The sequence below is a fragment of the Lagenorhynchus albirostris genome, chromosome 4 (assembly GCF_949774975.1).
Source record: "Lagenorhynchus albirostris chromosome 4, mLagAlb1.1, whole genome shotgun sequence".
Lineage (NCBI taxonomy): Eukaryota > Metazoa > Chordata > Mammalia > Artiodactyla > Delphinidae > Lagenorhynchus > Lagenorhynchus albirostris.
The window spans coordinates 110792406-110818366 of record NC_083098.1 but is presented as its reverse complement, the minus strand read 5'-3'; the positions used below and the strand labels follow the sequence as shown (position 1 = coordinate 110818366).

General features: G+C 47.0%; 1 protein-coding gene across 2 annotated transcripts in view; it reads right to left on the bottom strand.

The window, feature by feature from the left end:
- Positions 1-464: 464 nt before the first annotated feature.
- Positions 465-25961, bottom strand: part of SLC2A9 (solute carrier family 2 member 9) — a 180846-nt gene continuing 155349 nt past the window's right edge. For both annotated transcript variants that reach the window (XM_060147351.1, XM_060147352.1), the window contains 2 exons: positions 14008-14135; positions 465-1178 (listed from right to left, as the gene is read on the bottom strand). In XM_060147351.1, coding sequence (XP_060003334.1) covers positions 1008-1178; positions 14008-14135 — 299 coding nt within the window. In that variant the 3' untranslated portion in view covers positions 465-1007. The remainder of the gene's footprint in view (positions 1179-14007; positions 14136-25961) is intronic.

Sequence of the window (25961 nt, the reverse complement as noted above, 5' to 3'; positions counted from 1 at the left end):
AATTCCTCATAATAAATTACATATATACATATATATATATTTTCCTGTTCTTCCAAATAACCCTGACTAATACATTGTCTTTCAGGTAAATCTCTTCTAAGATTGGCAAACATAAAGCATGTGTGATACTCTCACTCTATACCTGTGGCAGACATCACTAATCAATCACAGTGTTCCTTTTCTCCAAGCTTAGGTTTAACTTCAGAATCATTCTTAACATTGTTTTTTTCAACTGAACGGTGTTAAATTTGCAGTCCCTGCCTCAGCTTCTGGGAAGTTACTTCTTATGTCTGCGTCTCTAGGTCTTCTACATATTGATCCCCTTTATGCCGTCTGTGAGCACATCTGATACTCAGAGGTGAAGCTATTTCTGGAGCCCCAAGGGACAGCCTTGGAGAGACGGGACCTGGAGGGTGGTGGGTTGGTATCAGCCTCTCCTGAGTCTGAGATCCACAAGGTACAGCTAAAGATTGGAAACAGGCATTTATTAGGAGGTATGAAAACCTCATCCAGGATCAAAGCCAAGGGTCCTTGGATGCTTCAGGATCCAGGCTGAGGGTGGCTCAAGGCTATTTCTGGCAGAGCTGGGACTGGAAACTCAGTCTGGATCTCTAGTCCATCGAGTCCTCTGTCGGACTAGATTGTTATTCTTTGAGAAACCATTCAAATGCTATTTCCCCAATTTCATTTTGAAACCATGGGGCAAGTCATGAAGAAGGCAGGCCATGGATGTCTACAGAAGAACGCTGGGTCCACTGAAACGTAGGGTGATTCTTTCCAGCTGCCAGAAGAGTCTGGGGAATTCAGCTGTGAATCAACCCCAAATGGCTGCGATGTTAGGTGAGCAAAGGTTTATTTTTAAATACTTAGTAAGGTTGAACTTGCAGGGGGACTCTTCCGTTTCCAAAAATGGTGAGATCATCCATTCAGACAATCCTCTTTTTGACACAATTCTCCAGTGTGGAGGAGGAGTCTGGTTCAGGCCTTCCATTTGTTTATCATCAGGTTCAGCTGTCAATTTTCTTCTCTGGTGGGTAGGCCTTGTTCCTTTTGGCAAATGCCTGGCTGATTTCTGCATGGGTTTTGTTTTTGGTCTCAGGCAGGACAAAATACAAATAGAGAGCACCTGCGAGGCAGATTGCGGCAAAGACCAGGAAACAGTAGGTGTCCAGACTTTTCTGTGGGAAGGCAGAGACAAAAAACATCAGAAAGACAATTGCTAAATTGGCTGTGAAACCATCTCTGGGCTGATTTTTTTTTTTTTTTTTTTTTTTTGCGGTACGCGGGCCTGTCACCGCCGCGGCCTCTCCCGCCGCGGAGCACAGGCTCCAGACGCTCAGGCCCAGCGGCCATGGCTCACGGGCCCAGCCGCTTCGCGGCACGTGGGATCCCCCAGGACTGGGGCACGAACCTGCGTCCCCTGCACCGGCAGGCGGACTCTCAACCACTGCGCCACCAGGGAAGCCCTGATTTTTTAAAAATAGTTTCCCATTCATGTATCAATGTTCCTGGATAAAACACTGCAGGTGTGAGGCTGGCTCTATGGGCAAGTGTGCCTTATAAATGTCTACATGAGACGTTCTCACATGAGACACAAATGAATCAGCTTCAAACCCTGGTAAAGATGAGGAAATGGCAGTCTTTATTTATTTATTTTGAAAACAAGGCATATAAAAATTACTCATCATGAAAGCAAAATGTGATACTTGCTGAATCTTATCCTAAGTTCATATTTACCATTAACCACATTCTTCCTCCCTCCAATATACACATGAGAAAACTGCAATGTCAAAAGGGAAGTGAAATTCCCCAGTTCATATAAAAATTCCAGAGCATAGGCTAGGCCAAGATAACACCATTTTTTCTAATATGCAAAAGATTTAACTCACTGCTCCTCTGAGACGTATGGCTTCTTACAAATAAGAGAGACTAGAAAAAAAGAGAAATGTTGAATGCAATCACTTTATGTATCCTGATTATAGCACTGGAATGACCCTGCCCACTGCACTAGACCTTGAGCTTCTCCGTGACTCAGTCACCTCTGTAGCTCCTGTTCCTATCCAGTGCCTGGCTCATAGTAGTTGATCAATAAATGTTTGTTAAATAAAAGGCTTTCTAGGTTCCAGCTGTCAGGGCTGTGCCTTTTTCATTTAACAAACGTCTACTGATTCAAAGATAAGGTGACACTGTCTTTGAATGATACTTCACAGCAAGCGATATCTTGATTTTAGTCAATTACATGCTATTCTTTGATTTGACAAACATTTAATTTTGGAATATGACATAGTGTTGAAGAACTTGATCTCTGGATCACATCCTAGATGCACCGTGTACTGAATCTGAGGCTCTTTGTGCCTCAGTTTCCACCGTTGTAAAATGAGGATAATAACGGTAGTTATAGGTTGTTGTGAGAATTAAATGAGGCATTGCCCTGTGGAGGTCATAGAGCGGTCCTGGATGGAGTAAAGAGTCCACACCTGGGAGCACTTGGCTGGGAGTGCATGTGCCTTCCCACTTGTCCACAGAGATTCCATGAGTGGAACAGAGAAGGGAGGGGGTGGGCTCTATAGTCAGTTGGGTAGAATTCAAATCCTGGCTCCATCATTTACATGATGTGTCAACACTTAAGATGTGTCATTTAGGATAGAACTTCAATGCACTGATTGAAGTTTCCTCATTTCTAACATGGTGATCTATACCACATATTCTTTTAAAGATGAAATGAGATATATTCAATATGGCTTTCAACATCCTCACTTGTATGCTGAATGTGCACCTTGACTTACCAAGTCCCAATGGAGCCTTTAAACCTGTTCCTGCTCTGGTCTTCCTGGCCTCGGTTGATGGCCCCTCCATCCTGTCATTTGCTTAAGCCAACCAAACACTTTTTATCTCTCACACCCACATCTGATACATCAGGAAATCATGTCAGCTCTACCTTGACATATATTCTGAATCCGAGCACTTGTTACCACTTCTACTGTTACCATTTTGGTGCAAGCTATCATCATCTCTGTGTTGGATTGTTAGTACAGCTTCCCAACAGATTTCCCTGCTTCTCCTGTGTCCCAGCTTAAGATTATTCTCAAGAGAGAAGCCACCGTGATTCTGTTGAGCAAAGGACAGAGCGTGTCACTCCTCTGCTCCAAATGCACCATGACATCCCAAGGCAGGTGAGCAAAGCCCAAGTCCCTACCATGGCCTCTAAGCCCAGCACCCACATGGCCCCCTTACTTCTCTGCCCTCCCTCTCCCACTCTCTTTCTCTGCTCCCACTACACTGCCTTTCTGACACTCCTCCAACATCCTCAGGATCTTTGCACATGCTCTTCCCTTTTCCTGGAATAATCTTCTTCTACCTGTCTGCACATCCTGCTTTCCCACTCCCCTTCATCTCGGCTTTCTTTCTCAGAGAAGTTCTCTCTGACCTCTGTTTCTAAGGGCTCCCCCAGCTCTCCACTTATTCTGCTTCATTGTTCTTTAAACCATCCACCGCTACCCAGCAGGATCGTCACTTGTTTATTAACCCTCTCCCCGACCAGGTGGTAAGCTGCCCGAGGACAGGAGTTGTTATTTTTCTTGTATTTCCAGAACCTGGGAGACTCCTTGACACATAGTAGGTGCTTCACAAATGTTCACTGAATATGTAAATGTGCTGAGGCTCAGAGAGCTTCCCTGCTTACCCCGGGCCACACGTGGAGCTGCCTGGCACCCCTCTGCCACCTGCAGAGCTGACACCGGTGGAGCAGCCACCTGCTTCACTTCCTTTCCCAAGAGACCCAATGTGCGGCAACAGGATTTTTCTCACCACTTCACAGAATTGAGCCAAGAACCGTGCGGTACTGCAGGCATCCTGGGAAAGGACACTGCCCACCCCAGGACTCTCAGGGGCCAAGTTATTGGAATATATATCGTGCCAGCAGTCATGTGGCAACCTGGCAATCAACTGCAAGCTGTGATTGCACTTAATGTGGGAAGAGAACTGCACTTATTAAGCACCTCCTGGGTACCAGCAATATTATAGACATTATCTCATCCGATTCCCATAGCCCACACTGTGATGATACAGCCACTTTCCTTTTTACAAGAGATGAAATTGAGGATTAGAGAGCTTCTGAAACATGTCCAAAGCCACGTAGGGATCGATGAGAGTCAGGACTTACACCGAAGTGGGCCCGGCTGGGAGCTTACACTCTCTCCATTATTTAGCAGGACTCCCTATCTGGGGTGTGTGTGTGTGTGCGTGGGCAGATAAATGTTACTGGGATCCTTCAGTTTTCCCCAATAGCAGTTGCAAAGCAGATCTTCCTAACCTTTTACAGGTGAGAAAGTGAAGACCAGAAAGGGCAAGTGATTTGCCTGCAGTTACCCAGCTGGTAAGGGCCGTGTCTGGAATTTGAACCCAGGTTGGCCTGATATGGAGGCCATTGTATCACTTCCATACCTGCCTCTCTTGGGCAAATTCATTCACTGCAGTTCATCTGGCAAAGTGCCTGGCACAGAGGATATACATGTCACTTTTTCCCTGTCTCCTCTCTTAGTTCAAAACAGCTCAGAAATTCACTTTCTGCCCAACTGCTCCTGAGAAGTTACTCAACCCCTGCGAAGTATGGTTGGTATGGGAGGGTAAGTCCAGTGTCCCCCAAGCGAGATTTTAGGCAGCACGTCTGTTGCAGGAAGGACCTTACCTAAGAAGCAATAGACCTCAACTCCAGATTTGACTCTGTCAAACACTCAACTCATCATGGCACCCTGGGAAGCACCCACGACTGGTGTGGGCCTTGTTTTCCCCATTAGTAAAATGGACAAAATCATATTAGAGGTTTTCTGTAAAACACTCACATTCATAAAGCTTAGTTCATAAATTAAAAAAAATAAATCTGGCAACTTTAAAATTAAGAGCATCTGTTCATCAAAAGGTACCACACATAGATGGTTCTTTGGGACACTAGTCCACCACCTTCTTGATCTGCTGGCTTTCCGAATAAAGTCACAATTTCTTGCCCTAACAAAACAAACAAACAAACAAAATAGGGTACCATACAAAGAGTACAAGAGCCACAAATGGAAGTATTGTGATACACAGCAAACAAAGAATTTGTCCCCCAAATTTAAAACAACAACTCTTATGAATCAATAAGAAAAAGATGACCTAACAGAGAAAATGGCAGAATGTATGAATGAGCGTTTCACAAAAGAGGAAATACAAATGGCAAATAAGCTTGTGAAAAGGTGCTCATTCTCCTTTAGTAATTTGGGATAACAGGAATTAGAGCCATAATTTTATACCATTTCACACTATCGGATTGGCAAAAACGTGAAAAACCTGACAATGACAGTACCAAGTGTCGATGAGCAACACGCGTGTTCATACCTGTGGATATACAGTTGAGGCTGTAAGTAGCCACGACTACTTTGGAGCATCCCTGGGCCTGACCAAGTCAAGGCGAGTTGTGCGTGTCCTATGACCCAGCAATGACACTCAGAGTGGATCTGTTCTGGAGTGGTGCTGTTTGAATTTAAATTAATTAAAAGTTCAGTTCTTCGGCTGCACTAGCCACGTGCAAGTGTTCAACAGTCGCATGGCTGGTGGCTCCCGCTTTGCATAGCAGACGGCCAACGTTCCCGTCAGCACGGAAGCTCCTGTGCATTGTACCCGGATGTTCGTAGTAGCACTACGAAGTGGGTTTTTTTTTTTTAATTTATTTTATTGAAGTATAGTATAGATTTACAATGTTGTATAACAGCACTATTTCTAGAGCAAGGAAATGGGAGACGACACCAATGTTCATGGAAAAGGGAAGGGATAAATAAATCAGGTACGTTCGTACAAAAGATTCTACGGAGTAGTAAAAGACAACGGCCTGTAGCCGGGCATATGACACAGATGGTGCTCAACAGTATATGTTGAGTAAAAGAACAAGGCACAGAAAATACCTTCAGGACGATTTTCTTTGCATAAATATAAAAACCAGGAAAAGCAAAACACTAGATTGTTAAGGGACACATTCATACAGGGGTCAAATCCTAAAGAAAACCTAGAGAATAATTAGCACAAAATCCCTGCTAAGGGATTAGGGAGAGGCACCCAGGGCATCACAATAGCTTAAGTCGGCTAACTACATTGATCTTCCCTACTACTTCTAAATATAATGCATTCTATAATTACAATAATAACAATTTTTCTCTTTGTATATATGAAAGAAGAATATTGCCTGTCATATCAGTAAACAAAAGATGTTGTAGCCATCAAGCCATCACATGACAGCCACTCTGAAGGTGAGCCCTGAGGGAACTCAGGATAGAAACAGAATGCCCGCCATCAAATCATCAGACATTGTAGCCCCCCCCCCAACTTTGCACGTTGAAGAAACTCAGGATGAGAAAACACAGGATGCTGGTCCCAGATAGCTGAGGTGCATATCAAAGGAATGATTTCAGTAAGCCCAGACTCTTGCATCATCTCATACATAGAAAAGCGCTAAATTTCCTAACTTGAGATAATCTGGTTTTTTTTAATTAACAGCAATCTTCTGATGTTCCGACTACCTGGTCTTTGTTGCAAAAACCCCTATATATCCTGGGTCCCCCCATTGCCTCTTCAGAGCAGTCTGTCAGAGCTATGTGAGATGCTGTGTCCCGGGCTTAAGTCCTCAGCTTTGTCCACCGAATAAAACATAACTCTCAACTTTCAGGTTGTGCCTTTTTTTCAGTCGATATGTATATGATGCATTTCATACTCTTTTGCATATAATGTGTTTCATAACACAATTAAAATATACACATATAAATATACATTTAATAGTGTAAATGAAAGAGCCTAAACCCAAGCAGTAATTCACTCATGGTGAACAGGTATCAAAAGGAAACTTACCAAAAGAAAGCTCTAAAGCTGGAGTCAGATGTAAGCACTTTAGTTAAAGAAAAAAAAAAAAAATCCTCCAGGATGCAGGGCTCACCTTCCCAGGTGGTTCAGCTGAGGACCAGTCTGGAAGTAGAGGCAGGACCCTGAGGTCCTGAGGATACCCTGGGAGCCTCACAGGAAACAGAAGTAGTAGAAACAGGAGAACTTCATCAGTTGTAGGTGTCTGGCCCTCTCACCTGGGTAAACTTCCTTCTCCAACTTATGAAAATGTTATAAGCTATAGTTACATCCTTTCTCTGAATACACCCATTGGGTTATTACAAATGATCATGAAAGTGTTCCATATTCTTTAATATGGAGAAACAAATTTTCTTTTGAGAATGCACTATACCACCAAATTATGCTAAAAATATTAGGCAATTGTGGCAAAGTGCTACTTTTAGGAAGAGATCCTTGAGAACAAAGAGAAATCTCAGCTTTCTTCTACTCCAGTTTATCAGAACGATGTGAAAACACAGCCGCTCTTTAGAGCTGCCAGCTTCCCTGAACAAGGAAAGTAGATGCGAAGTACAGTGCTGGGAACAAAGTCATGAGCTCTGACAAATTAGTCCTGGATTCCTTTGCATATCAGCCTTGTTGGGTGTGGACAGGGGGAGAGGCATGGGCACTGCCTAGAAATCTAGTCACCAAAAGCCATGAGCTCTAGAGGTAACAAAATGATAACCTGGTGTAATTCTGGGTTCAGTTTAGAAGTAGCCATCAAACAGATAATCAAAAGCAAAAAGCATTCTGAGTTAGAATGAATAATTCCTGCAATAGCAGCTCCATCCCCCAGAACTGACCAGAAGGACTCTTTCTGACTTAGAAGCCTTCTCTTCATCTTTCACACTGGGTCCAAGCATGTCCACAAACCTCTACAGGGCATGTCCCACTCTGCGAGTTGGCGGCATCCCAATTGCTGTCTCCCTGGGGACAGAGGCACATGTCACCCCTCTCTGGGTCCCAAGAACTCATCATAGTGTCTTGTGTGGACTCTTTTCCTAAGTAAGTTAATCACAGGGTGTTTAGAACAGTGCCGAGCATCCAGTATGACGTGAATGTTGGCTTTCCTCCCTCTCTGTGGGGCTCTGCACAATGTAGAAGGGGACGTTTGAGGCTGGACCACACAGGCTAGAACTCTGAAAGTCATTCGTCACACCTCCTGTCCTCTCAGCAGATCCTCCCAAAAGTCCTGGTGTGTTTCCTTCCTTCAGTAGCCTCCAATCTAGCCTCCCCTTGGCATCTCCAGGCTGGAAGTCTAGCCCAGGGGTTGGCAAACATTTCCTATAAAGGGCCATCCAGTCTGTCAGGACGTCTCAACTCTGCTTTTGTGGGAAGGCAACCAGAGACAATGAAACACACATGAATGTGCTTGGCTGCATTCCAATAAAACTTTATTTACAAAAACCCCCTGTGCTTCCTTCACATTGGTTCTTGGTCACTCCTGCCTCCCATCATGATTCCTGCTGACTCTGGGCCTCTGTGCTTGCTGTTCCCTCTCCCCCCAACTTTTCATCTCCTCGCCTGGTGTCCAAGCCCAGCTTGGGTTGTAAATTCCACGATGGCAGAATCCATGTCCCCTGCTCTCTGTTGTACCCTCAGCCTGAGACAGTGCCTGGCTCACTGTAAGCATTTTCTTAATATAAATATGTCCCATGAGGGGATAAATGAATGAAATGGGAGGACTCTTATGGAGATGCACGAAGGTACAAAACGTGGTCCAAGTTAGATTTTCACGATGAGACAAAAACAGAATTCTTCTGCTGAGTTTCCACTCCCGCCTGTGGAACTGGAACATTGGTTCGTTGGTGATTCAAACGAGCTCTCGGATGAGTCAGGGCCCAGACTACCATTTAAGAACTGATGGGAAGCCAGGTGCCTTACACTTGTAACTGCAATTCTGCAAAGAGCTTTGAAAGGCCAGGCTGTTCTACTTTACGAGCAGAGTGGACCTGAAACATTAGGATGCTTCTGGGGGAAGTTAGAATGGGGCAGGGATCTTAGTGATGACTTACATCTCTGGCATGTGTTGTGGCTTCCAAGTCATTGTCACGGGTCCCGTTAAGGTCTTGTTGGTGCTGCCCAGGAGCCTTTGAGTAGGCACAGCCCTGGCATTTCAGCTCACTGGAAGCCACATTAACTACCCTGCTGACGCCTCCCACTCGCAGCCTCCCGGTCCCGGGCAAGCCTGCTTCTCTTCCACTGCTCTCAGAACTGGCACTGCCACCCTCCCACCTGCCCGAGACGGACATCCGAAATCACCTTTGACTATTTCCTCCCTCTCTGCCTGTTTTTGTTACTAAGTCCTGATGACGTTACCCTGAAACCTCTTTTTCCTTTCTTAAAAAACATACAACTTTCTATCAAGAAAGAATTTACATACGGTGACTTACCCAGATCTTAATTGTACATATAGGTCAATGCATTTGGAGAAAAGTATACCCCTGTGTAACCAACACCTTTATTAAGATGTGGAACATTCCCACCTCCCCAGAAAGTTCCTTGTGCCATTTTCTAGTCCATTCCCCCCGCCCCACTCCCCCACAGAGTTAACCACTGTTCTGGTTTCTATCACCTTAGCATCCATCTTTCCTGCCCCTGACCTCAATCTAGTTCCCAGCAGACAGCTAAAGAAGTCTTTTAAAAGTACAAAATGAATCATGTCTTAAAATCATGCAGTGGCTTCCCAGAGTCCTTCGGATAAACCCCAAATCCCTATCATACCTTCAGCGCCTCGAGGGATTTGGCAGGCATCCTTGGATGCCTGCTCTGTACCTGCTCAGGGCTTCGGCCAGCATCTTCCGTCTCTCTGCCAGGCATCGCCTCCCTCCCCCACTCCGCACACACACTTCCTCAATCTCAGCTTGAAAGGTCCCTGCACTGGTCAGCCCACTTAAGCCCCCCACCTTACTTCCTCCCATGAAACTACACCCGCCCCGTGAGAGTCGTGTCGGTTCTTCCCGAAATGTTAGGCGGTTTGCGCCCTCCTGTTCAGTGCCCGCCTGCAGGGCGCAGCACACAGGCACTGAGCGCATGAAAGATGCTCTCTCCTCAGAGGATCCCCTGGCCCATCCAGAGAGGCTGGGGGCGGTTTTGCTTGCTGTTAGAGCCCACCATCTCAGATCGGCCTCAGCTTTCCCCCTCACTTTGCACAGGCATTTGGGATATTTTTCAAGTTGAAAAGAATCGTTTTCTTGCTTCCAGATTTTGTTGAACTCGAAAGGAATTTTAGAACTCCAGTGGAATCAAGCAGGCATACATTTGCATGCCATTTTTTCCCAACCAGAAAATATTGATGCTAACGGCAGAAGCCCAGTTATCTGGAGGCTTTGACAACCAACGACCCAAGGGACACAGTGATGCTGACCACAGCAAAGGTGAAGGCAGAGGAGAAGAACTCTGCTTCTCAGAGGAGAAGGCAGCCTGTGGCTGAGGGCAGAGAAACAGAGAGCGATAGTAATCTCCCCAGGGGTCAAGGCAGCCCAGCCCAGCCCATCAAGAACATTTTGCAGGAAGGGGGCAGGGTGGGTGGGAGAGAAGGAGGAAGGAGGGGGAGAAGGCGAGCTTTGAGAGGCCACTTGTCCTGATGGCTCAGCCGGTAAGGGGTGGTGCAAGTTTCCAGCGTTTACCATGATTGCTTTTTCTGTCCTGTCTCCTCTTTTCAGGTGACCCTAAGATCGCACGGTAGGAAACAGCCTTCCCAGTACTAATAGTGATCATGACAGCAACCGATCCCGAGTGTCTGTGGGTAGACCCTGCACTGAAGTCTTGACTTTGTCTCTCATTCTTTGGGGAGCCCTGCTGCAAAAGTGGGGCAATTCTCTTGTTTTATAGAAATGAAAATTATGGCTAAGAGGGCAACCAAAGGTGGGCAAAGTTTGACCAGCCTTCCCTTCACCTAATTGCTGAGCTGCAAAGCCAGGGTTCAAGGTCAGGCTGTCTGACCCCAAAGTCTGTGCAGTTTCTTCTTGTGTCTCATTTGTACCTGGAGAGTGGCCAAGATGTCAGAGTAGAAAGACCCTGAGCTCACCTCCTCCGACAAGCACACCAAAGTCACAATTATCTGCAGGGCAACCATCCATGAAAAAGACTGCTGAGCCCAACTTTCCTCCTCGAGAAGTGGACTCCCTAGCTCCCTAGTCCCTCATCAGGGAAGGACACAAACTTTCTGGCTCTTCCCCTTTGGGACACAGGCAGAGTGCATTTCCCCTTAGGTAAGGTGTGGTCGTGTGACTTTCAATCATGGAAAGTTGCACAGAACACACGTCACTGCCATGCTAAGGTCTTAACTGGCAGGTGTGAGACCTGCCACATTCCCTCCACCTGGCATGGGGGCAGTTATTTCAGAGAGAAAGGTCCTGCCAGCCAACATCCCTGAGTCGGGAAGCTGTGGGGCAGAATCTCTAGTCTCCCCTGCAGTGAACATTACCACTATCCCAGGTGGTTTAACACCACTGAGGCTTGGGGGCTGTTTCTTCCTGCAGCAAACCCCAGCCCATCCTGACTGATACATGGGGCTGATAAGACTTTCCATGCAGTGGCGTGACTGCACATGTGACCTGGTACATAGTAAATGCCCAGTTGTGGTCACTGTCCTCTCTTCTACCCTTTCCTTGACATGTAAGCCAGCTGCGTATGTTGAGCTAGCGTGCACTGAGCATGAATCTGGGCCAGACTCACTGGACTAAGAAAATATCTCAAGGTAAATGCGGTACCGCGTTTCTACTTGGGAGACGCTGTGGATGGGCTACGATTTGCCAAATGAACAACGTGAAATAAAAGTCACAGAAATCCGATTTCAGCTGGAGACCTCTCTGAGCGGTTTGTGTGGTATGTGTGTGTGTGTGTGTGTGTGTGTGTGTGTGTGTGTGTGTGTGTGTGTGTTTGTGTGTGTGACTGTGTGCTTAAAGATAAATTAACTACTCAACCCCAGGTCAAATGGGCTTTTAAAAGAGTCATCTGCTTATAACCAAAGGTTTTTTCCTCCCATGTCTTACCGATGAGGGTGAGAGAAGGGGTTCCAACCTGGCTCTGTCATTTCTCTGAGCATCTCTCTGAGGCTCCTGGTCTGTAAAGGGAGAAATACAGACCCTACCTCCCAACACTGACAGGGCTGAATAGCGCCTGGCACTCAGCAAGCGCTCAGTAAACACTAGCATTAGTGGCATGTCAGTGCTGTTAACTCCCAAACTGCAGCGGGAAAGTGAGATGCCCTTTTTTGGTCTGGGGGTCCAGAGGTCTTTCATGCCCCTCAAAATCGCTCAGAAGATGTGGCCTACTTCCAGGACACATAAAGCTTAGTTGTGGGTTGTGTGAAGGCTCTAGAATGTCTCACTTACCTTGTAAGGGTGGTGGGGAGATGTGCGTTGGCAAGGAAGCGATTTAAAGTGAATTTTCCCCACAATAATGAATATTGTACTGACCCCCTGGCTCTGCTGGCTTTGAACCAAAGCGGAAAAAGCCATTAAAGGTTTGAAGTCAATTGAAAAGACAATTTGTGTTCTGGGCCCAGCCGAGCGAAGGCGCCCCGAGGATGGAGTAAATGAACGAGGAACCGTCTCTAATTCTCTGGTCCATGGCCTCCCCGTGGCACTTACGTTTCAGAGATGCAATGGCTGTAGCTGAGTCAGGATGCTTTAAAGGTTGCAAAGTGCGTCAGCCCCTAACTCTGAGGCTGAGACAGAGTGGCACATGGAGAATGTTGACGAGGAAGAGGGGGCAGGGCAGGGCCACCGGGTTGGACAGTGACTCAGGACCTGGGGCTGACCCCGTCTACTCCCTGAGCCTCAGCTTCTCTGCAGGATGGAGAGGATGAGAAACCGCAGCCCAGGGCTGCATGAGGGTGACGTGAATTCATAATTCACGTGCAGGGGGGCTGGTGCAGAGTAACTGCACTACAGTCGGGGATGCAGGAGTACCCATCACGTGGGCCTGCAGCTGGGCCACTGACCTTCACTCAGCCCAGCCTGCAGCAGAGTCTCTGGAATGTGCTGGGCTTGGCACTAGTTAATGAAAAGAGGAGGGTTGAATTAGGCCCTGAAAATGGATGGTGGGTTCCTTCTCAGAGGTTTCTGATGGATTCTCACCTTCACCAGTGGTGTCACCTGCTCTCTGGGCAGCAGGGAACCCTGGTGGGAATTAGGGCAGAGAAGCTTGACCCTCCCTCCTGGAATGTAGCTGGGCCCCTTGCTCTGTGCGGAACACTTGTAAAGTCCTCGTCTTTGTGTTCCTGGCCCTGGAGAACTCTCAGATGTTATTTCTTGCCTCTCCTGTCTTTTTTGTTCCTTCTGTTCCAGCCACACTGGCCCCTTTGCTGTTCCTTACACAGTCCAAGCATGGCCCTGCTTCAGGGCCTTTGTACTTGCTGTTTCTCTGCTTGGACATCTCCACTCCCAGGCTGCTCTCTCACTTCACTCAGGTCTCTGCTCTGAGGTCACCTCCTTTGAGAGGCCATCCCTGATTGCCCCACCTAAAATAGCATGTCCACCTCTGTTGTTGCTTCCCGTTTCAGCTCCAAGACCATGGAACACAGGCTTTAGTTCCCCTCTATCCTCATTGCCTGAAACAGTGCCGGGCACAAGGTAGGGACTCAGTAAATATGTGTGGAATGGATGAGTGAGTGAATGAATAGATTCTTTATGCAAAAAGAACTTGTATCTGTTTCCTGAGTTATCATTCTCCTGTCAAGGGTGGTAACCCTTGGGACAATGACCCCATTAGCTGTGGTGATGCTGGCGACAATGAGCATTGGCGACAATGCTGGCTACGTGCATGGCAGGGTGGCAGCGTGCCCTGGAGATAGGACACGGACCTTGTCTCACACCAGGACGAGTGCACTGTAAAAATGCAGGTTTGAGATTCTCCCCGAGGTTTCCCTGCAGACCCTCAGCGACGGGAAGCCCACTTCTTTTGAGACGGCCCTTTTAGGAGCAGCTCCCGGACCACGCAGAAGGGAGAGAAAGGATTAAGGATTTAGGCCAAACTACATTTTTGCCATCCTTGGGCCAATAGAGTTTCCACTTGAGAGAGGCTCAGCGTCTGCGTTATGAGTCATCCATCACTCGGAGGGGATCTCACGAGCAAGAGCCCCCTTGTTGGTCATACCTGAATGAACGGGAAGAGGAGCCCGACGGCAAAGTTGGAGAGCCAATTGACGGTTCCCGCCACGGTGTAGGCAGCTGGCCGCTGCGACTGCTGGAAGAACTCGCCGGTCAGGATGAAGGGGATGCCGCCTGCAACCAGAGCCAGGGCGCAGATTAATCTCCCTGGGAAGGTCAGGCCGCCAGCACCCATCTCCATGTGGCAGGGGACCGCCACCCGGTAAGAGCCGGCTCTACCTGGGAGAGTGATGCCTTTGGGAGTGGGTGCTGGAGTTACAGCCTGTAACCCCTAAAGGTAACATAAACCATTCCTCTGAGCTGGCCCACCCAAAGGAGAGACGATTCATCCTCTTGGCTTTCCAAATGGCCTCTGAATCAAGCTGTGCTCCTCCACAGACTGAGTACGACGTGTATCAACATGACGTACCAGGCGACTGACACTGAATATATTGTGCCAGGAATGCTTATAATTTATCTTCAGAACAACTGAGTCAGCCAGGTATTGGCTACCATATTCCCTGGATGAGAAAACTGAAGCGCAGAGAGGTTACTTGACTTAGCCAAGGTCACTCAGCTCCTGAGTAGCAGAGCCGAGATTCAGGTTTGGGACTCGACCTCCAAATCTCAAGGTTTTTCTGCTAATCGTTGCTTGAGAGGAGTCCTTACCTCCTCTCGATTGGATGCCTGGTGGGCCCCAGTCCCTGAGTCGCCCCAGCAGTGGAGCAATAGCAGAAACATCATTGTCATGGGGCGGGACAATGCTTTATTTTGAGAGACTGTCCTGCGTGATTGCAGAATGTTTCTCACCCCTTGCCTCCAGAAGCCGGGAGTGCCCCTCGTCACCATGGCAACCCAAACTACTTGGTCACATTTCCCAGTGCCCTCTGGGCACCACACCTGGCTGAGATTCTCTGAGTCTGCACCCTCAGACTGTGACCCTGAGTGGGCCCTGTGACCACGTGCAGGACCTGGGGTTCAGGATGACACGCCCATTCCCTGCCGTCCTCAACAGGAGTCTCCACTCGAATCAGACCTACACCTTGGAGGTCCACAGAAAAGACAGGATGGGTAGTAGAAGAGGAAACCCTGAGGGCCTTTGCCCATCTCAGTTTGGGAACCACCAGGCTCATTCCAACAAGATTCTGTGATTATTGGCTGTGCTGGGGCTGGTTCCACAGTCTTGGAGGAGAGCGGCAATGCCCCTGCCCTGCGGAGACTCCCTCATCTGGTGAGAGAGACAAGGTGACTTGTTTCTTACAAAGGAAGTGAAGGAGCAATAGATAATCGCAGCATGTGATAAGCACTGGAGGAAATGCTCAGGGCAGTGGAGGGGGTGGGGATCTAGGTTAACAGTTGTGGGGAGGGCCCTCCGGGCAGGTGACGGTGGAGATGTGGCTTGAAGGAAGAGATGCAGCTTGTGAAGATTTGGGGAAGATCTTGCTAGATTTGGGGAAGATCATGCCCGTGGAGGGATGGGAGGGCTGAGACCCTTAGGGGTGAAAAGGACTGGGTCAAGGTCCAGAACAGAGGCCAGTCTGTCTGGACACCTGAAGGAGGGTAGAGAGGCATGGAATGAGGTGGCAAAGGTGAGCAGAGCCAATTAAGCAGCCTCTGGAGATCAAGGAGAGGGGGTCGCCATTGAAGAAAACCAATGAGGGGGTTGAAGTAGGGGTTGATGTGATCAGTTTGCATTTTGTAGAGATCACTGCTGCTTGACCGGAGGATGCAGGGCTGGGTGCAGGAGGAGGTGATGGTTGTCTAGAGCGTTCAGATGGTGGCGGTGGGGATGGAAGGAAGGGGCCGAATTTGGGAATTCTCCATCCCATGGACGCAAAGCTTTTAGAGAGAGCGCTGCATACAACTGCAGCACTCATCATCAAGTTCAACCAAGCAACCCAAGGTCACAGAGAGGACCACCTCAAGTCTGTGTCTCTCCAGAGTTTTCACAACAATCACCCAGCATGCTGCCAGGAAGCCTTGGACTCCACACCTCAAAAATGACTCAGAATGGACCACCCCTGACCCCTCGCTAGACTGTGAGGCCTCCAGGGCAGGCAGCATCTCCACTTGCCTGACAGAGAGTAGACAGGCGATTGGTATTTACTTACTTGAATTAAATGCTCAACATTTAATTTTGAAAAGCTTTGATATGCAGTTTATTACAAAAGGGGGAGTCTCTTTATCTTAAAGGTATCTATCAAAATGTGCAGGAACAATGACTGCACGTTGAAATGTGCTAAAACCAACCTTAGGTCTGTAGAGCATGTGATATTGCGTTGTTGGAAAGCGTATGTGTCACACACCCAGTTGGTCCTGCAGATAACACTGCCGTGAGCCTTGCTGCATATCCCAGGGGGCAGTTCACAGCTATTCTGAAGCCTGAAGAGGGTTGAGGGCTGGTGTTTCACCTTCCCTCACTTTCCTAGGTGTGATTTGGAAGCATCTGTGGATAACTCAGTTAACATTGGTGCACCAGCTTCCAATGGAGCAGAACATTGACGAACCTGCCTCCCTGTACTTTCTTTGTGGCTTCAGGGCTGAGGCCATGACTTGTTTATTGGTTATGGCCCTCCTCCCAGCACAGCACCTAGGACACACATACCAGGTGCTCTGTAAAGGTTTTCAGGATCAGCGGAGGAATGATTAAGATACCCTGGGGTTCACAGGACATCTACATCAGGTCTGTTTCCTTCATCAGGCCTTCAGACCACCCCCAGAGAACAATTATAAGCAACCATGAGGATCCTACACAGCTCACTGTGCTGATGGGTTTTCATTTCCATTATTTCCTTTGAACTTCACAACCAAAGAAGGTGGTGAGGCATAGTGGGCTTGGGCTCTGTCGTCAGAACAGGGTGAAGTCCTGGCTCCACCAGATCCCTCTAGAATTCAGATCTCTCACATGTGAAGTATGATAGCAGGGACTTACTGCTGAGGGTACTTGTGAGGATTAAATGAACAATTGTGTGCAAGTACAACTGTGTGCAAGTCTTCCCCATGAGAGGTACTCAATAAGTGTTACCTTACCTACTTAATAATTGTTAGCTACTATGATAATAGTTTAAAACTCCTCTGAATTATTTCCCCCCTTTTTATGAGTTAGCTGAAGCTCAGAGAAGGGGAGTGACAAGCCCAAAGTCTCTTAACAGGAGTGATGGTGACAATGATGATGGTGATGGTAATGATGATGATGATGGTGGTGGTGATGATGGCAGTGATGGTGATGATGGTAATGATGATGATGGTGATGGTCTTGATGATGATGCTAGTGATAATGATGGTGATGATGGTAATGATGATGATGATGATGATGATGATGGCAATGATGATGATGGTGATGGTCTTGATGATGCTAGTGAGGATGGTGATAATGATGCTGGTAGAAATGAAGATGCTGGTGGTAATGATGATAATAGAGATAATGGTGCTGCTGCAGTTGCTGAATGATGGTGGTGGTAACTATGTGACAGGCATTGGGAAAAGCATTTGACATACATTATTTCATTTAATTATCACTGCTATGTGGTAGTTACTACTATCATTTTTTTCCCATTTAACATATAAAGTAACCTAGGCCTAAGAAAGTTAAGTAATTTCCTCAAATTACATCACTAGTGGGACTCAAACTCAAGGCTGGGTGACTTCCAAATTTGAGTCTTAATTACTCCATTGTGAAGGAAGCAAGTGTAAGACACTAACAATCTTAAAAATATGTGAAAGGAACTTAGCAGTCTTCATGGTTTTATTTGAATGCTCTCCCAAGTCCTGGAATTCACTTGTTTCTCTTTTGCCTAAAGGCATGGGTGGCCTGATTTCCTGAGTCTCTCATGGTCTGATTCTTTGAATCCAAGGTAAAATGAGAAGGAATGGGGTTTGATATGGAAACAGAACAGGTTTCTTGCAGGTCCTCTATCTTTGTTTTGCTTTTCAAAATGAAAATAATTTTATCATTTTTTTCTGATTATCATGAGTAATATTTGCTCCTTTTAAACAATTAAGGAAAGCATGCAATACAGAAAGGCATAAAAAGAAAACAAAAGTCATCCCTAAACCTTCCACCCAGGATTGATCCCCATTTGTATTTCGGTACTTGGCAAATTGAATGTTGCTATAAAAAAGCCTAGAGCGAGTCTGATATTTCTGCTTTAGTGATTGGCTTTTTCTGCTTGAAGCCCCGAAGACATCTTTCCTTATCCTTGAAGTTTATTAACTTAACTATGGTGGGTCTTGTGTTGATCTTCCCATAACCATCTTTCTTAGAACATGGTGTGTCCCTTTGACTACAGATTCACTCTTTATTCATTTCTTAGGTTATACTTTTGAAAACTTCTGTTCTACATGTTGGATTCTTTATTCTGAGACAATTGTTATCCTCATGTTGGATCAACTTTGTCTCTCTTCTGCACCTACAGTCTCTCAAATGACTTTATTCTCTTGTTTTCTGCATACATTCCTCACGCCCTGGGCAATCTCTTCCCTCTTTCTCTTCTCCCTTCTTCCTTCTTCCATGTGCCATGTTGGTGCTTGCCCTGTGCTCCTGTTCTCCTTTCCTCCTTTTGTCTTCTGGGTTGTCTTGTCTTTCAAGCCACAGTTTGAGGTGTGAGTACGATCTTCCACTAACTTCTATAAAAGGTGGGAATGGGGTTGTAGGCGGAAGGTGGTGAGGGCTGCCGGAAGCCCTTTCTGGGAGGTCTGGGCTCTGCTTTTTCTTTCCTCTGAGATTTTGTGACGTGACCTGCAGAACCCATTCCACAGGGTCAGGGGGATTTTCTACTTCTGTGAGCTTCGACTGGTCTTCTCAAATTAGGACAAAGCCTTGGAAATTGAGAAGCCCCAGGGCCTTTGAGGTTTGCTGTGGGGGAAGGCATCTTTTTATCTTTCCCCAGGATTGCTGACTCACTTCCTTACTCTATTTCCCTCACAGATTAGGATGTTAGTGTGAGAGTTCTTAACCGTTTTTGAATCCCCTTCTCTGGTTAGTGATGTTTCTGAGGAGTGGAGACCAAATTCTAGCCCCACACTAGAATTACCCTTAATTGGTGCAAATTTTCAAAGTCTATGGTATAATTTTATTGTTTGGTTGATGGCCAGTTTTTTTCAGTGTAAAGATTTGTTTGGTTGTTATTACTGTTTTTTTTCCAAAACAAAAATTTTTTTTTCTGCTCATTTCATTAGATATTTGGGGGAGGGAGATCCTATAACCAGGCTATACGTGACCGTATTTACCTGAAATCTCTTTATGATTAGGTTTTTAAAACCAAGGTATTGGTGTTCCTTTTGGTAGGTGTGTAGATGCTGCTTATCTTAAAATTATATGCTTCAAAATTAAAGGGCAGTTGAAGACAATACTTTTGTGTAAAGGATTGTGACAAGGGGACGCCTTGTTTAAAATGATCTGTTTGGGGGCCTTTTATTTTGTGGACATTATTATTTGAGAAAAGATTTTACATGCCTGATCTCATTGACTCTTTCTTCACGACCAAACTATGAGTTATGAATTATTATTACAGATTAGGAAACTAAGACTCTAGAAGATGAAGGGCCTTACCTAAGTTACTAGTCCCACTTGTAAGTGTTAGAGTTGGATCTTTTGACTGCAATCCCTGCTTTCTTTTGACTGCAACTTTCAGCTAAAAAGGATAGAAAGATGACAATGAATTTGTACTGCTGTTTCCCCGTATGCCTGGATACAGGATGGAAACAAGACATATTACAGCACTCAATACCTATTGCCTAATCACACAATACAACTTAAACACTGAAGATAAGCCCCAAGGATGACATCTCTTGGTCAACATATCTTGTTATCTTATTTGGCAATTATTTGTTATTTTATTTGGCTATCTTATTCTGGATTCCCCCAGAAGCAAACCCTGACAGTAGTTTATGTGTGAGTTGATCCTAGGAAATACTAGTAAAAGTGTGGGTAACTGAAGGAAGTGAATAAAAGATATGTCATCAACAAGTTACCACTGTGGGCAACGAGAGCTTACTCCAATTGGAGACCCTTGGGAAACTGTGGAAAACACATCTCAGAGCCGTCCCATCTGAGAGGCAAGGGAGCTGGGCATGGGTCCACCAAACCTGTCAGTCATCGACTGAGGGCTGCTCTTCGGGCAGCGCTTTTGGCGGCCATAAGATCGGGCTAAGTGACGTCTGTAGGCCCTCAGGGTAAAGGTGCATGTGGTGGTAGCTGCAGGTCCTATTGGGATGCCCTGAAAGGGTTCGGGTTAGGGTTAGAGGGGATTTGAGGAGGGACACCAATCACCTTTGCTACTGACATCTATTCTCCAGGCGTTAGACTTCACGATGGCCACTGCAATATGTATGTCTGAGTAGTTAAGTGTTTATATCTTAGACATCTTAGTATTTGCTTCAGGAATGGGAGTAGAACACCACGATTAAGAGCATGGGTGGGATGTAACACTATGGTTAGAGCGTGGGGTAGGGTATCACACTATGGTTAAGAGCATGGGTGGGGGGGTCACACTATGGTTAAGCTCATGGATGGTGGTACCAGACTATGGTTAAGAGCATGGGGTGGGGTATCACACTGTGGTTACAGCATGGGGTGGGATGTAACACTATGGTTAGAGCATGGTTGGGGATATCACAATAAGGTTAAGAGCATGGGGTGGGGTATCACACTATGGCTAGAGCATGGGGTGGGATGTAACACCATGGTTAGAGTATGGGGTGGGGTATCACACTAAGGTTAAGAGCATGGGGTGGGGTATCACACTATGGTTAAGAGCATGGGGTGGGATGTAACACTATGGTTAGAGCATGGGGTGGGGTATCACACTATGGTTAAGAGCATGGGGTGGGATGTAACACTATGGTTAGAGCATGGGGTGGGGTATCACACTATGGTTAGAGCATGGAGCAGGGTGTGGCACAAAGCTCCTGTCTCTGGCTCACTGTTGTAACAACCAAGCTGTACTGGATAACTGCGCCCCCTGGTGTCCACAACGAGCAGCCATCTGACACCAGGTCTATTCTCACAACCGTTCTTTCTCCTCTGGAGACAAACCTGATAGAAACTCCCACATTTCTACCTACTGGCTATGTAACCATGGGAAAGGACATCTATGGCTCTCAGTTTTTGCATCTATGAAATGAAGATAACACTGCTTCCTACCTCTTAGTATTGTTTTGAGGATCAAATGCAGCCTGCTTAGCAATGCGTGTATGTCACGTTCCAGCAAACACAGCCCTTGTTATTTATGCCCGTGGCAAGCTTCCCTGCACATTTTCTTTAGCTCCCTTTCTCTTCCTCTGCTGTTTTCTAGCTCTTGCCATGTACCTGAGAAAAATCTCAATTTGTATAGAAAAGAAATAAAGGGCAACTGTCCAAACTTTCCTATAATTCATATTTATTAAAATTCTTCAATGGAACCACTATCATCAATTTCAAAAGCCCTTTAAAATGCCTAGAAATCCCTTTAAAAATCTCTATATGTGTGTCCATAAGTCACATAAGCCTTTACATACATTTTCCCCTTAAGTACCAGCTTTGAAAAAGTGGCTTACTAAATTTTTTTAAATCAAATATAATCAGTTTGACAATTCTTTATGGTTAGTTTGCTGTGTTTCTTTCCCTAGACTTAATCTTGTTTGTCCCTTCACTCACCCATTTTCACCCAACATTTATATACCAAGTCCTGTGCTGAGCATTTTCAGACTCTACTAGCCCACATTCTAATCCTCACTGGACAGATGAGGAAATCAAGGCACCGAGTAGCAGAGTGGCTTGCCCAAGGTGGAACAAGCTATAAATGATAGGCGTTGTCCCCAAACCAAGAGCTTCTGGTTGGGGGAAAAGACTCTCTCCCCTGCCCTTTCCCCAGGAGACATAAAGGCAGGATTTCCAAACAGGTTTGTTTTATGATGGCAGGCGGGAGCTTCTCAGCAATCAGTGAGCACAGCCTGCAGCCTTGGGGGGAGCTGGCACCGGAACCCAGCCGGTGCAGGAAGCTGAGCAGTGCCCAAAGGGGCTACCCGCTCTGGAAGCTCCTTACCTCGGAGGATGCCTGTTCAGCCCAACAGGAGAGGCAAGGCTGTCCCCTTGTCTCTGGGGAGCTCGGATGCCCACCTCCTTGGAGCCCTTCCAGAGGTTCGTCCCATCCTGACTCTCAGTGGGCACCTCTGGCTCCACAGACCACATGTGGGAGGCTGTGGTCCTTCTCTAAGCCTCAGTTTCCCCACCTATAACCTGAGCACTGGATGAGCTATTTGAAAACTTAGTAAAGCCTGTCTACTCAGCACATGTAAATTATGACCATGCTGAGGCGCCCAGGCTAGTGGCTAAGGGCACTGGCTTTGGAGTCAGATAAACTCTCCACTTACAGTCTGTGTGACCACAGCAAGTCATATGGCTCTCAATTTTCTCATCTATAAAATGAGGATAGAGCTGCAGTTCCTACCTCTTAGCATGGTTTGGGGATTAAATGAGACAGTGCTTAGCAATGTGTCCAACATGTAGCAAAGGCTCAATCATAACAACTGCTACCATCTTCTCATCATTCATTCACTTAATACATGTTCTTTGTGTATCAACTATGAGCCAGATGCTGGGACATCCATGGTGAGCAAGAAGCAGACTCAACTTCTGCTTTCAATGAGCCTCCAGCATTTGGGGATCCACTAAGTCAAGAAGGCCATGGGCTTCCCTGGTGGCGCATTGGTTGAGACTTCGCCTGCCGATGCAGGGGACGCGGGTTCGTGCCCCGGTCCGGGAGGATCCCACATGCTGTGGAGCGGCTGGGCCCGTGAGCCATGGACGCTGAGCCTGCGTGTCCGGAGCCTGTGCTCCGCAACGGGAGAGGCCACAACAGTGAGAGGCCCGCGTACCGCAAAAAAAAAAAAAAAAAGAAGGCCAAACCCATCACAAGATTAACGTTCTCCTGGACCACACCTCTTCAGAGCAATTTTAACGATAAAAATCGTTCATGCATTGAGTACTTCCTATGTGTTAGACTCTGGAAAAGCTTCCCCTTTGTGGAGTTTTAAATTATTTCAGAAAGGGGGTGATAAACTCCATAGGGATACAGCATCAGACATTGCCAGTCATAGATAAGGAGGAATTACAAGTCAGCAGGAGTCCTTGGCCTGAACTGAAAGAGCAAAGACAGTTTGCTCCTTTTGTATCCAGAGATGCTGCAAAATCAGACACCACGTGTCCAGCCCCATCCCCATCTTCCAGGTGTGGAGACTGAGGCCAGATAGATGAAGTGAGATTCTCCATGTCTCAGGGTTTCCAAGCTAGCCTGTCTGCTCTAGTCACTGTCCTTGGGAATTCGTAGCTCCTGCCTATGCTGACTATTCCCACTGCTGGGAATGTCCCCAGCTTTGGACATACTTCAGGGCACAAGGGATGTGGGCAATTTACTTATCATGGGCTTGGGCTCCCAGAAGGTGATAATATATTTGTGATGGCATCTTTCTCCCCTTCCTCCCAGCCTAATCCCAGCCCAAGCAGCTAAGCGGCAGAGGTCCTGACCCCAGCCGGTGGTCTCACCCGCATGCAGCATGTCTCCTAAGGAAAGGGAAGGGAGGTTCCTCCAGGAGGGGAATTGAGACTTGGCGTGAATTTAATTAGACAGAAGGAGGAGATGCCGTCACCACCACCTAGTCCTTCCACGGATGGTGTCACTATCTTTTAATTACTTTATTCTCTGCTTGTTTGTTGCGTTCTTTGAGGGCAGGTATCTTGTTTCTTTTGCTCACCGTTGCCTTCCCCATAGCAACTGTGTTCCTTAATAGACATTTACGCTCAATAGATGATTGTGGAATGGACGAATGAACAGGAAAGGATGACAGACAGTTAAGCCTTTTAAGTGTGAGGTGGAAATTCACTCTGTGGCTGGTGGATGGAGGGCTAGCTGGGCCCGGGGGCCAGCACGGGGCAGAGCATGGGGGTGGGTCTAGAGGGTGCTGTTTGGTGGGAACCCAGCTTGGACAGGGGAGATAGGACAGCAGAGGCATCGTCTGGAGGGTCCGCTGGGTGGATCCTGGAGTCTAGGTTGCTACGCTAGGGGGGTTGGAGTTTGCAGGTGGGAGATGCGGTGGCCAGCTGAAAGGCTTTAGCAGGAGAGAGCCACGATCAGATTTGTGTTGGGAAAGCAGTCCTGGATGCAGAGTGGAGCCTGTGTCTGTGGAGGGAGAGTGTGGAGGCGGACAGGGTGCTGGTTAGGACACGATCATTGGGAACTTGAGAAAAAGTTGGAAAAATGTTTGTGTAAAAGTATTTTGTGCCCTTCAGCATCATTAACAACCATCTTCTGTGATTCTAACCTGAATTTGCATACGATCCATCATGAGACTTAGACTCTTTTCCGAACTGCACTCCACTGAAACACAAAGTGAGTCCCCTCTTGACCACCAGTTAGTATGTTTTGATGAAGACTGTAGTCTAGTGGTATTTCTTTAATCTGGACTTTTAAGTCAAATTCTTAGGTCTGAAGGTCTCTGTACTGGAGTTTCTGGGAGAGGGGATGTTTTCGAAGCAGCTCAGGAGCAAATGGGCCACAGAAGGCCAAACGGACTCTGCTAATTCTAATTAAAAATGAGGAGCTGCCCCACTCTAATGAGTGCAGGTCGGAAAACACAGTTCAAATCTATCAGGACGTGTTCTGTTTGGGAGGTTCAGCACACTCAGAGGATGTGACAAAGCTTGATCAGGAGTTTACATTTCAATAAAGCCAGAGGTCAGAGGTCTCAGGAGTCAGTTCTCAGGGGCACAATTTAACGTCCTTCCTTATTTGGATGAGCACTAGAGGGGCCGTCGAAACAGACAAGCGAGGGCGACGGGAGAAGGAAGGGTCTTTAGGACGGATGCTGAGTTATAAGTCAGCCTGGAACAGAGTCAAGGATCCTGGGGACAGAGCCTGGCACCTGCAAGTCCAGGCAGTCACACCCTCAGCCTGGGTCCCGGCAGAGTGGATCTGTATATTCGTTCAGTGAACACAAATGACTGAGTTCCTGCTCTGAGCTGAGGCTGTGCCGGGCACTGGGGATACAGCTCTGACGGAGTCGTGTCCCCGGGCTGGATGGCATCTCAGACCCTGTGGGTTCATGGTGCTGTCTGGCTCATGATCCCAGAATGCTGAAGCAGATGTGGCTGGTGACCCCCCTTTGTTCCAGGTGCCCCCTCCCACCTCAGTGCTGCTGGCCCCTCACCCACCTCCCGGCCACATCCCAGGCACAAGACTTTGTCTGGCTTTCCATCACCAGAGGGCTGGGGAGCTGACACCAGTTTTTCCCCAGACTGCCTGCAGGGAGATGCTATAAATACTTCGCAGGGAATGACTCTGAGATGTGTATTTCCTACAGCTTTTCAGACTTTCCCAGCAGGATTCTGCTCTGGTTGCCCGTGGCAGTAATTTACTGCACAATGCACCTCCCTTCTGCTGCCTTCCTTTCCCCACCTCAGGTGCCCATTTCCAGGTGTTTCCTGGGATCATCTCCTAAATAAACGGGTTCCTTGAGTCCTTGTCTTAGTCTCTTTCTGGGGAAACCCATCCTGGTTTTTCAAAGTCATGTGTTGTCCAAGACTGAAGCCGACACCAATTTGCCCTTTTCTGAACAAAAACTGATTTATAGTCTAGACTCCTGGGGCATCTGGGGTGACCAGCTTGTCCCAGCTTTACATACAGAACATCCTGTATCTCAGAAACCCCTGGAGTGGTTGGTCACCCCAGTGGTATCTCAACCTATTTCCTGATCGCTTAGCAGCGTTTATTGTGTTTATGAGCTGTGGGGAAAGAGAAAATTCAAGTTGTAAATATTTTTGGACAGGCCGAATTGATCTACATAAGGAAGAACTGAGAAGAACGAGAAGAGACAATGGAAAGAGTTTCAAATGTGAGCCTAGAGCGGGCAGGAGCTGGGCTTCGTGGCAACTCAATACATGAGTGATGCTGAGACCAAGAAAGGTGGAGAATGAAGTTTTCAACA